This window comes from Phascolarctos cinereus, unplaced genomic scaffold (assembly GCF_003287225.1).
Source record: "Phascolarctos cinereus isolate Bilbo 61053 unplaced genomic scaffold, phaCin_HiC Scaffold_5;HRSCAF=322, whole genome shotgun sequence".
Lineage (NCBI taxonomy): Eukaryota > Metazoa > Chordata > Mammalia > Diprotodontia > Phascolarctidae > Phascolarctos > Phascolarctos cinereus.
Genome location: NW_027555958.1, coordinates 467934526 through 467946664, shown reverse-complemented (window position 1 = coordinate 467946664; position 12139 = coordinate 467934526). Strand labels below are relative to the sequence as shown.

The window sequence follows — 12139 nt, the reverse complement described above, 5'->3', positions numbered from 1 at the left end:
GAAGGCAAAAGGAGAAGGGAACAACAGAGGATGTGACAGATAAATAGTGTCATGGAACCAACGAACATGAGCTTGGACAGACTTCGAGTGACAGCGGAGGACAGAAGGGCCTGGTGTGCTGTGGTTCCTGGGGGAACAGGAAGGGTCAGACGTGACTGAACAATAACAAAATATAAAGGTAGATACTATAGGACTTGATGACTCTCTGGATACAGTGGGACGGCACCTCTGTTAGCAGCCTAGGTGACCAGGGCATTTACTTTGCATCTATCATAGATGTCCATGTATGTACTTGTCTCCTCTGTAGACTGTAAACTCCCTGAGGGCAGGGTCTGTTTCACACTGTGCCTGGCACAAAATGGGTGCTTGACGAAAGCTTCTTATTGATTGGCTGATCTAGTCTAACCTCCTTTACATGAAGAGTAAAGCTCTTGGGCTACGATTTTGTTTGCTGCGGCGACCCAGGCTCCCTGTCTATCTGGACGGTGTTGGGGGCGATAGATGAGGGCTGGCTTGCTGGAAAGAATGCTCCGTTTGGAGCCAGGAGACCCAGGCTTGGATGCCAGCTCTGCTCTTTACTCATTTCATGAACTTGCACAGGTTACTTCATTTGTCTAGGTTTGTTTCTTCATTTGTAAAAGGAGGGGCTTGGACCCTGGGCCTCTAAGAAGTCCCTTCAAGCTCTAATCTATGGTCCTATGATCTATGAACAAGCAGATTAAATGCTAAAAATTCATTTGTGAATTGGCCTAAAGCAGCACATCTTTCTATTTAATCTACTACCCGCTTTACAGATGAGGAACGGAGGCAGAGTTAAATGACTTGCCCAGGGTCACTCAGCTAGTAAGTGTCTGAGTCTGGATTTGAACTCAGGTCTTCATGACTCTAGGCCTGGCATGCTATCCACTGCACCACCTAGTTACCTCCACTGAGTGTGATCTTGGGCAAATCATGTAATCTCTCTGACTCTCGGTTTCCTCATTTACATGTAGTGGAGATGATATTGGAATGCTCCCTCCTCTCAGGAATGTTGCCCGCCCCCCCACCCCAGGCTTGCTCAATGGGATGTATTCCAAAACCTCCCTTAGCTATATGTAAAGTCAGGGGATTGGATTAGATGACTAGATTTCCCTCTATGACCTTCATACATGTCTAGATATCCCTATATGGGACCTCATTACACTTCAGAAGTGCCTTTTATCGGTACTTCAAATTCAGTGTGTCCCAAATAAAATCCCAAAGGCATTGTCCCCTCAATTTCCATCTGACTTCATTTGTATTTGCAGATCACAATTCCCCCACAACATGGGGGCTGTCTCTGACCCTACTCTCCCTCCATCATCTTGTATCAAACCACTTAACCAAGTCTTCTTCAGTTCCTTATAGAAACATTTCTCCCATCCACTGGTTTCCCATGCTATAGTCCAAGTAAGCTCTTAATAGCCTATTCTAGAGCTGTCAATCTTATCAGCAGCATTTCCTGCACCCCACTCTTGGAAAAGTTAGGTAATTTTTCTGGACTTTAGTCTCCTTATGGGTAAAATAAGAAGGCTGCCATTTTGTCCTGTGAAGTTCTTTTCAGCTTGAAATCTCACCCCATGGGATGGAAAGAGGTCTGGGCTATCCACTCTGGACAGTGCAGCTTTCCCTTCATTGTAATGACCAGGTGATGCTTCCAAAGGAAGCTGACTAAATTAGGCATTTTCTGGCTTCTGTTATGGTGTTTGGGGCACAGTGTCCCTTGTCTAGCATCACTGTGCTGCTGACCATTGTCTCTATAATTTCCATCTGGCTATTTGTCCATTCACCCTATTATTATTCTATGTTAGCATAACAACAGCTTCCCTTTATAATAATAATAAAAAAACCCCTCCACAACCCAAACACACTGTTCTCATAGTTTTCATTTATTTTCCAGAAAAAAAATCACATTTAAATTACAACTTATTCAGACAGTTCCTCTTGTTCTTCTGTATAGAATGATTCCACTTTGCTCTGAAATGGAAACCCTCCCCACAGTAATCTGTCAGGTTAAGAATTGCATAATCAGTATTTTGTGACATGAGTCAAAGAGGGTGGGTGGGAATATGGAGGAAAACATTTATAAAAAACCATTATTTACCAAAAAAAGCAATATCCACAGATTGGTATCCTAATCTATAAGGCAAGTAACATTAAAATATGTTGTTTCATGATTATCTTCACCAACTCAATACAACACGTTCATCTCACCATGGTCCAGCACTGTCAGATGCCGTAGCCAGTTAGATGCTGAAGGTTGTCCGATGCTGCCGACAGCACACCACGCTGCCTGCCCACATCAGCTTTTCTCTGAGAACACTGGCTACACAGTAAAGCTTTCGTTACAGACGGAGCAGTTCACAGGGTATCATAGAATAAATTGCACATGGAGGCGAAAAGGCCAGGCATTTAACTTAAACTTTAAAAATATACTTGTGTGTATTTTCATCCACAATTCTTATAAACATTTTATACACAAAGTATTTTATAAAATGATAGAGCTACTTGATACAATATCAGAAAGGGAGAAATTCACCCCACTTCTGCTCCTAGTGGGCGGGGGGACAGATCAACAGAGGAATCCCATCCCCCAGATCAGAAAGTGCCCTAGACTCCTAAGCTGCCAGTGGGTCCTCAATTCTCACTTCACTCAAAGTACATGGCATTCATTAGACAGTAGTTTTCCCTGGAAACACCATAGTTGAATTTCATTACTTTTAAGAAAGACACATTTTTGCAGATATCTTTCATGCTTCCTTTCTTGTGAAATGAGAAATAACCTTTTTTTTAAAAGTGGCATATATAGTCTTGTACTGGGGGCCCAAACTAGATCTGCCCATCCAATTTCTATTTTCTGTGCAAAGTGAAACAAGATCAATAAAAATAGCAATAACAACAATAAATCTCTTCCACAGAAACACAAGGACAGACCCCAAACACTTTACGAAGCAGCGGGTCCTGTGGTCGAACTGCTTGAAGTGCTATCACAGAGAAAATTCACAGAATCCTAGAATTTTCAGAGTCAGAAGGGCCCTCAAGGGCCATCTGACCTGAACAAGAAACCCCTGGACAGAATCTCCAATGAGTGGCCATCCAGTCTTTGCCCGAAGACCTCCATGGAGGGGGTCCCTGCTACCTCCTGAGGCTGCTCATTTCACTTTTTGGACAGTTCCAAGGGTTAGGAAGTTCTTCTCTACTTGGGGCCTAAATCTGTCTTTTGTACCCCACCCCCCATCTCTCCTCATTCTGCCCTTAGGAGAGAACAAAGCTAAACCTGCTCCACTTTCAAGTACTTGTAGACAGCTATTGCCACACTTGACATTGATAGGGAGGAAATATTCAGTAGTATTTCCATTTTCATTGCAATAAAGAGAGTCACTCCCCCTCCTCACCCGCATGAGACTTCAATCATGTCAGGATTAAAATGCTGGCTAGAAAAACCATCTCCAGCCTACATAAGAATCCAATTAGCATCCTGGCAACTTAAAAGGAAAGGAAAGAAGGTGGCTTTGGACTTGCGGCAGTACTGTCAATTGGCCCTAGGAATTCAGTGGGTTACTGAAAGGAGTTTATAATGATGATACATTGGGAATTAATTTAGGCAACAAAATAAATGAAAACTAGCTATTGATGTGCACATAAGAACGAAAGAGACTAGATGAAATTCACATTTGTATACTCCCTGTGCTGAAATACAACATTTAGATTTGTTTATTCTGTAACAAATTAATTACCAACTCGGGATGAGAGGATAACTTGAATTGTTTGTAGAAATGCCAAGCGGTTAAGTTTTGCTCTAACTGAAAACATATGTATTGTCTAGGAAACCTTTAGCAGACCATGGAGTTTAGAGAATGAAAAGGGGCTCTAGATCTTCTGGTCAGCTCCCTCATTTTACAGAGGAGGAGACTGAGGCATGGGGAGATGATCTTACACAGAAAGAAAGGGAGGTAGCCTTGGTGTGGTGCAGGTTTGCATCCCAGCTCTATCAATGATCAGCTGTGACTTTGAGGAAGGTCACTTAACTGATCTGAGCCTCAGTGTCCTGAACTGTAAAAATGTGGGTGATGACAATCACTCCTTATCGTAGGAAGTTATTGTGAAGAACGAGCTTTGTATGCACTAAGTAAGTATAGGAATGCCAGCTTTTATTACTCTCTGGTAGCAGAATCCAGACCCAACTCACAGCTCTTTTTAAAACAACCCCAAACTCCACTGATTTCCCTGTATGACACTTGGGAAGTGCTATACAAACATCATGAAACAATCCCAGGAAATGCTCAGAGGATGTTGATTTTACTATGCTAATACTCAATGATTTACCTTTTCCAGAATTTATGCTTTTCCCACAGCACTGAGGAAGTGGTTGCAGTCGTCACCTCCAATCTTGAGTCAGTAAATTCAGTGTTTACTTCCCACAAACCTGGAGACTGATGGTTATTGGCATGAATGAGTTCTAAGCTGTAAAAATCTGTAAGTACTTTCTAGGGGAAGATCCCAGGATATTTTTCCAAGTGTGGGACTTCAACTAGATACTTTTATAGAATTCCACAATTTTGATTTCCACAATTTTTGGATTTGGGGGCAAATTAGTATTTTTTAGGGGGAATATGGCATAGTAGAATCAGAAAGACTTGGGTTTGAGTCTTACTTGCTAAATGACCATGGGTAAGTCACCACATCTTTGGGCACTTCACATAACTCGCCAAGGCTGTAAGGTCTGGTCATGTCACTTTTCTACTCAAGAAGTTTCAGTGACTCCCTCTCGCCTCTGGGATAATGGAATATGACCCCAGGTGACTCCTCTGTTTGGCATTGAGCATCCTCCCCCATTGACTCCATCTTCCTTTCCAGACTGATTTCACATTACTGTCCCTCACATTCTTTACATTTCTACCAGTGTGGCCTCCTTGATGCTCCCTGTGCTCAGTACTTCTTCCCCTGGGACTCCATGCATGCACATTCCTGGAATGTGCTCCATCCTCATTTCTGACTCCTTCCAAGATCAGCTCAAGTGCTGACTCTATATGAGGGTTTTCCTGATTCCCCTGGTTATCAGCGATTAACCTCCTAACTGCCTCCCCACTCCACACATTTTTTTTTTGTATTTACTTATCTTCATGTGAGCTCCTTGGGAGCAGGGACTCTCAAAAGATAGGGACTTTTTGCCTGGCACATGATAGGTGCTCTTGAATTTTGTTGTTCAGTCACGTCTGACTTGTCATGATCCCATTTGGCAAAGATACTGGAGTGCTTTGCCATTTCCTTCTCCAGCTCATTTTACAGATGAGGAAACTGAGGCAAACAAGATTAAGTGACTTGCCCAGGGTCACCCAGGTAGTAAGTATGAGCCCAGATTTGAAGCCGTGTCTTCCTGACTCTAAGCCCACTTACACCATCCATTGCATTACCTAGCTGCCTGTTGAGGGACTGACTCCTGGTCTCAACCCTCTTAGCACAATAAACGGTAAACACCACGCAGCTAGAGACTGTAGCATTTTTCATCCTTGCATCCTCAGTACTGAGCATAGAGTCGGGCACTCTCTTGGTCCTTAATAAATGCTTTAGGGGTGCATGAATGAATCTCAATTTCCTCACGATCATCTAAAGATAGGGGCGGCATCTCATTCATGAATGCAGGCAGGCTTTCTCCTGTTACTATTTGCTAAGTAGGTGACCAGGTGACAAGGTAAGCAAGCAAAGAAAGGAAGCCTTACGAGACAATTGCATGTATTGCAGAGGGAAAAAGGAAAACCCCCATTTGGTTGCCAGTGACTGATTAAGAAAAGACACCTAACAGGCATCTGTAGAACCTTGGAGTTTTGTTTTTGGATGAATACATTCATTTGGGTTTCTGATTAATTCCAATCTGACTTATTTTTCAGGAAACAGCTCATGCATTTTGTTTATTTGTGAATCATTCTTACAGGTGTCCATTCATCTGGACTTAGACCAGGAGTTCTTCACCTTTTTTTAGTGTCCTGGCTCCCTGTTGGTAGTCTCTGAAGGCCAGGGACCTCTCCTCTGAATAATGCTCATAAATACATAAAGCAAAATATTTAGGATTAAAAAGAAATCAATTATATGAAAATACAGTTATCAAATATATGGAAAAACCCCAGTTCACAACCCTAGGTTAAGAAGCCCTGACAAACAAACTCATGTGAGCTTATTTCTTGCCCTGGAAATTCTAGAGCAAAACAAGCAATAGAACATAACCCTTTGAGGACAGGAGCAGGTTTTTTTTTTGTCTTGGCATCTCTCCTCCCCTTCCACACAGTAAGTGGTACATAGTGGTGATTAATAAATGCTTATTGAATGAGTGCTTGAATGAATTAAGTACAGTAGTTTGCATGGAATTCGACTTTAAGGGTAGACAAGCTGTCAGTCTCCGGGAAAGGAGAAATGTTTCTGTCTCCTTAAATGCTCCCTCTTCATTAACAACCTGTATGCTTGTACCATTGCTAAGACTGCTTACCTTTACGTGTTTGGATTCAGTTAGGCAGAACACTGAAATGGAAGTGGGGACTGGGACTCTCCCCATCAAGCTTGGGAACATCCCTCTAAACTGTCACTTCCAAAGTCTGTAATGCTACATTTCAGTGATGTATAAAGCCTCACTTTGAACCTTCTGTGCTAGGAATTTGGTGGACAGTTATGACCTGGCATCCTCCACAGAGCTGATGGCTTGGGGGCCTCCTATCACTTTAAGGTCCTGAAGGAGGCTTTCCCAAAGAAAAGAACCTGAGTGTGAAATGAATTGACAGACTATCCCATATTTGAGACAGCCTGAGGAACTTCTGCAGGGATGGGGAAAAGGACAAAAAGACTTTCCTTCCTCTTGTTTCTTTTTGAAGAGTTACGTAGATAGGAAACTACATAGCTCCTGAGCTGAGAAAAGGTACATCTATTTTGGGAACTTTTGGGTGTCTAAGCTTAGGCTGATCTGAGAGAAGGGACATTTATCTGAGGGCTTTGGGGTGTCTAAGCTTAGGCAAACAGAATGTCGGCATTGGAAAGGCGTCTGAGAGGGGCAGCTCTGCCTACATCCTCCTCCTGACAGTGGGACGTATTGAATTAATTTTCCATCGCACTTTGAGTTTGGGTTTTTCATAAAAAGATGTGGCCATTTACTGCCCCATCCTCCTCCTCTTACTAGCAAGCAAAAAGGGAAGCAAGTCAATTTGGGCAGGCAGGCAGGGCTTGCTGGTTGCCAGTGACAGTCTCAAACATTCAATGAACAAAATGTGTTCAAAATAGTAGAAAGCTCAAAGAATCACAGAATTTGAGAGCTGCAAGGGGCCTTAGAGATGATTTAAATCTCTAAACAATTTAAATTTAATTTATTTAGATTTAAGCAATCTATCCCCACCCCAAATGTCAGAGGAAGAAATGAATACATTCAGAAGGGAAATCACTTTTCCATAGTCACCCAGCACGAGTTAGCAGCGGAGCAAATCAGAGCAGTTTGGAGCCTCTTTAAATAACCCACGCACAAACCTGTGTGTGTGTGTGCATGCGCATATGCAGATAGTGGATAGGGAATAAAGAGCTGCCCTGAGATTTCCCCAGTGTAGGAAACTCCGGGATAAGGAAATACCCTGTCACTGCAGGTTGGCACCTTTTCTACAGGGCACAGTCTGTGAGAGCTGCCTAGGACAATTAGAAGTTAGGTCACTCATCCAGGCTCAAGGCCAGCTCTTTACCCATAACCAGACTTCATTGCCTCTCATGTGTACAGATATACACACGGAGATGCATGTCAGTATAGAGGCACACACATAGATTTATGCATGTCCCTAACCTAAATATAAATATGTATATATACTTAAAGTTTAACTTTATCTGAGATGTTCTTACATAATTATACTAATTTGCTTTGAGCACAGAGAGATGTTTTTTTTTCTTTAATCAGCCCAGCATATCGCCCAAAGTGATGGAGTAAGTTTCTCTTTGGGAAAACTGCAGCTCTGGTAAGAGAAGAATAAAACTTGAACAATATATATTTCACTATACAAAAAACTCACAAAATGAAAATTCTCATCATTTTAAATTTAACTCACTGAGATAAAATGTACTCTGACGTATAATAAGAATCCGTTTCAAATAGCATTCATCATGGAAACATGGAATTCTTTTGAAAAAAGAAGAAACCTTTTTTTCTGTCATAGAGGAGAGACAAGATTATTACCTAGCACTTAAAATCCATGAAATGCCATTTGTTGTCTGTATCAGATACTGGGGCATCTCGATGTGAATGGCGATGTTTGGAGGAATGGGGTGATCTGGCTGACACTTACTATTGACAATCTTTTGGGAATTGGCCACAGAGACACTAACAATGGGTCGATTCTTCTTTCATGGCTGAGGACCATTGTAGTGTGTCTCAGGGGCACTATTTGAATAGGAATTCTTGTTTTACACTGTGATAGATAGAGTTGGACTATGTGTTTGCTAAGGCCAAGACTGAGCCTGGAAGTTGAAAAACAACAACAACCACCAAGCAACTAGAAATAAATACACACACACAATCAATCACACATACATGCATACACATACATGTGCATGGGCACGTGTGTGTACGTGTGCATGCATACACACAATCACACACACGCCTCAATCCCTGATATAAACGTGTTTTGCTGCTATTTGTCTCTTTTTCCTGAAAGCTGAATTCAAGTAGAGTATAGGCTACTTGAGGACAGGGATTATTTTTATTTTTGTCTTTGTACCCCTAGTGCCTAGCACTTTGCCTGGCACAGAGTAAATGTGTAATAATGTTTGAGGAAGGAAAAAAAGAAGGATGGAAGGAAAGAGGGAAGAAGGAAGGAAGGAGGGAGGGAGAGAGGAAAGAAGAAAGAAAAAAAGGGTGGGAGAGGAGGGTTTGTCTAGTTATATGAGGTTTTAACGTATTTAGAAGCCTATGACTCCCATTCTCTGGTGCTGGGATTGTAGGCAATATTAATTATTTAAAATTTCATAACTAGAGATTCTGAATCACATTAGGGATCCTTGTCATATATATTTTAAAAATTACATTTTTACAATATCAACAAATGAAGGCATCCTTTTAAAGAACTACCATATGTTTATATGACTTAATTAACTCTAGAGCTGTGTAAAGTAAGATATAAAGAGTAAGACATGAGAACCAGAAAGAAATATTTACACATATGCCTTCTGAGTTACTACTCAGTCAACTGTCTTTCGTGGAGGGGTTATTCTAGACACTTTTAGTAGTTCCATTCCTATCAGATATCTTGCTTTCTGACCTTTGTCTCTTAGTTTCAGTCTTTCCTATTTGAACAATCATGTTCCTCCTTTCTCTTTTCACTCCCACATTTGGGGTTCCCTAATATCTCTGAGCTCCTTAATTCAATGAGGATTCCATTTGTCAAAGTGGACAAGGGGTCCCTAAGTAACTCTAGTGTCTCCACCAAGTCATTATGGGTAATTAACCCTCTGGACAATGATGAGTAGGGCAGCAGTGACTGTCCCCCAGTGATACCCATCGTCCACTCCCCATGTTCACATAAACACTCATCAAAGCCTCCACGTACCCTCTTGTGGTTTTAGGTTATGGAAGGTCTTCTTAATAGAGTTTAACCCCTGGTCCCCAAATCTGTAGGTGCCAAAGGTCATTGCAGTGAATGATTAAAAAAAAACAATAGCAAATCGATTAATGGATATGATAATAAAGCTACTTTATAATTAGACCAGGCAGGAAACTGTTCAAGAACAGAATTCCTATAATTTTAAGGCTGGTAAGGAGGGGATGAGGACAATATGTCTAGGACAAGTCTGCTGGATAGAGGACAGGCCTCAGAGTTAGGAAGACCTGGATTCAGACGCCCTGACTCATCCTGGCTGTGTGAGCCTGGGGAAGCCCCTTAACTTCTCAGCATTCTAGGCAACTCTTTCAGATGGGCAATGTCAGAGCAGGTAGAGGAAATTTCCTTACTGGTTGTTTGTTATACTGATGAAATCACATCTGGTTAAAATTATGTATGGATGTATTAGACATACATATACACATATAGGTATGTATATGTATGTATGTATGTATGTATGTATGCATGCATGTATGTATGTATCTGAGAGAGGCAGTGTAATCTATTGGATAGCAGGCTGACCTTGGAGCCAGGATGATTTTGGTTTAAGTCCTGCCTTCAACATGTATTAACTGTATGACCATGGCCTTAAACTCTCAGCACCCCAGGTAAAGCCTAAGAATGATGAATTTCTGAGAAGTATCGGTGAAGGGAATATCCACACAGGGAATACCTGTCACCAATGAACAAACATATACAGATTCCCCCATCTCTCCAAAAAAGTATTTAAATGCTAACCAGGTGGTGTGCCAAGGGGTTGAAGGGCAGGTTCTTCCATAGAAAGACTGGACAATAGTTCCTAGGGAGTGCATCCCAAGAAATATTTCTCCTATGGAAACCTGCATTTTGCTGGTCAGGTCTAGAGGACTGCATCCCCCCACCTCCCTTCTGCCTCATGGCAATGGAGGTCAATGATAGGAATTGTGGCTTGCACCCATCTTATTGGTTCCAAAGGAAAGGCAAGTGTTTCTAGTTTACAGTAATTCAGATTTTTAAAGAACATTTTGTTCATCGGAGAGGACATTTATTTCAGAGAACTTCAGCCATACAGCCTAACTTGGTTTCCCCCATTCCCCAAAAGACTTTTAAGCTGCAAATCAACATTCTCCGATCAGACGGATGCAGGGGACTTCAGAACTCACTCAAAGACCGACAGCCTCCACGTAGGAGAGTAGGACAGCCGATGCAGGTCAGTTCAGCCTGCAGAGTTTCAGAAACAGTTACATCCACAATCAGGTAGCAATTCTTAATAAAGAGCTCAAGAAATTCTCATCATCTTAAAATCACAGTAAAACTGTCTGGTTCTTCAGGAATCTCCATATCTGCCTAGTTTGGGGGAGAGGTGGTGAGTGTAGGGAAATGACCCAGATCCCAGCATCCTCTGGAATCTCAATCATAGTTTCATAATTTTAACTTTAAATATCCCCTTTTTTACATATTATAAAAATAAGAGGCCCTGTTCATATGGCGTGCATTTTTATGAAATTTGCAGTTTGAAAAAAAAGCGGTTAAAAAGTGGTACATCTTGCCTTCTTTAAATATGTTGTAACCTTAGAATTTGCTGAAATATTTTTAAATTGAACCCCACTAAATGTTGGAAGGTAGAACTTTTAATTTCACACTATAGAATAAGACATAGTAAGAAGGGGAAGAGAAAAGGAAAGCTGTGAATCCTTCTTTGCTTGAGGCACCCCCTTTGAAAGCCGCTACCAGTATTGTATTTAAACTTTATATGTTGACAAAATGCAATCTATTTCTGTAAGCCTTGTGCCAATCAACAGGACTACTAGTAAATTTATATACCATAGTTTAAATTACACCCATTTCATGAATGGTCAAATGCTAAAACTCAAGTTTGTCTAACCGCCTGAAATACAGTCTTACGGGAATGAGTACAATTTACAAATACAATAATTACATTTTAAAACCATTAACAATGTTACACCTAGAAGTAAATACTGTGGGACTGGTCTCAACATGGTGTTGTCCACGGAGGGAGAAAGGTCGCTGAAGGTAATGGACACTTCCAGCAGAAATGTCCCCAGGGCAGGTTTTACTTTGTTTTCATTAAACCCCAAACAAAAACCTGTTCCATGTATGACACTCCTCCGTGATATGGGCTCTCCATATGCTTGCATAAGGTTCTGTTAGTTATCTGCCAGGTATTTGCCTGAAAAACAGAAGGTCATGAGGACAGGTTACCAACCACCATTCTGTCTGAAGAGGGATTGTGAGGTGGGGCACAGACATGGTGGCTTATCGACGACCACAGATCCAACCTCGTACCTACTTCTTCCCACTATATGTGGTTAGGCGTGAATGTAGTTATATGGAGGGTTTTCTTCTCTCGACATGTTATCACACAGTTGATCAAGTGTTCAGTTCTCTCAGAATAACTGTTCCACTTGTTGTGAGTCTCTCTCAAACCAAGAATTAGCCCAAACTAGGAAATTTAGTGTTCATGAGATGTCCTCAATTCAACTTCTGAAGAGAAATTCACTTGGGAT

The 12139-nt window shown here is 41.5% G+C and overlaps 1 protein-coding gene across 12 annotated transcripts in view; it reads right to left on the bottom strand.

Annotated features, from left to right (window-relative positions):
- Window positions 1-1886: 1886 nt before the first annotated feature.
- The window catches only part of SGIP1 (SH3GL interacting endocytic adaptor 1), a 299844-nt gene continuing 289591 nt past the window's right edge, over window positions 1887-12139 (bottom strand). For all 12 annotated transcript variants that reach the window (XM_078156704.1, XM_078156693.1, XM_078156695.1 and 9 more), the window contains one exon: window positions 1887-11802. In XM_078156704.1, coding sequence (XP_078012830.1) covers window positions 11780-11802 — 23 coding nt within the window. In that variant the 3' untranslated portion in view covers window positions 1887-11779. The remainder of the gene's footprint in view (window positions 11803-12139) is intronic.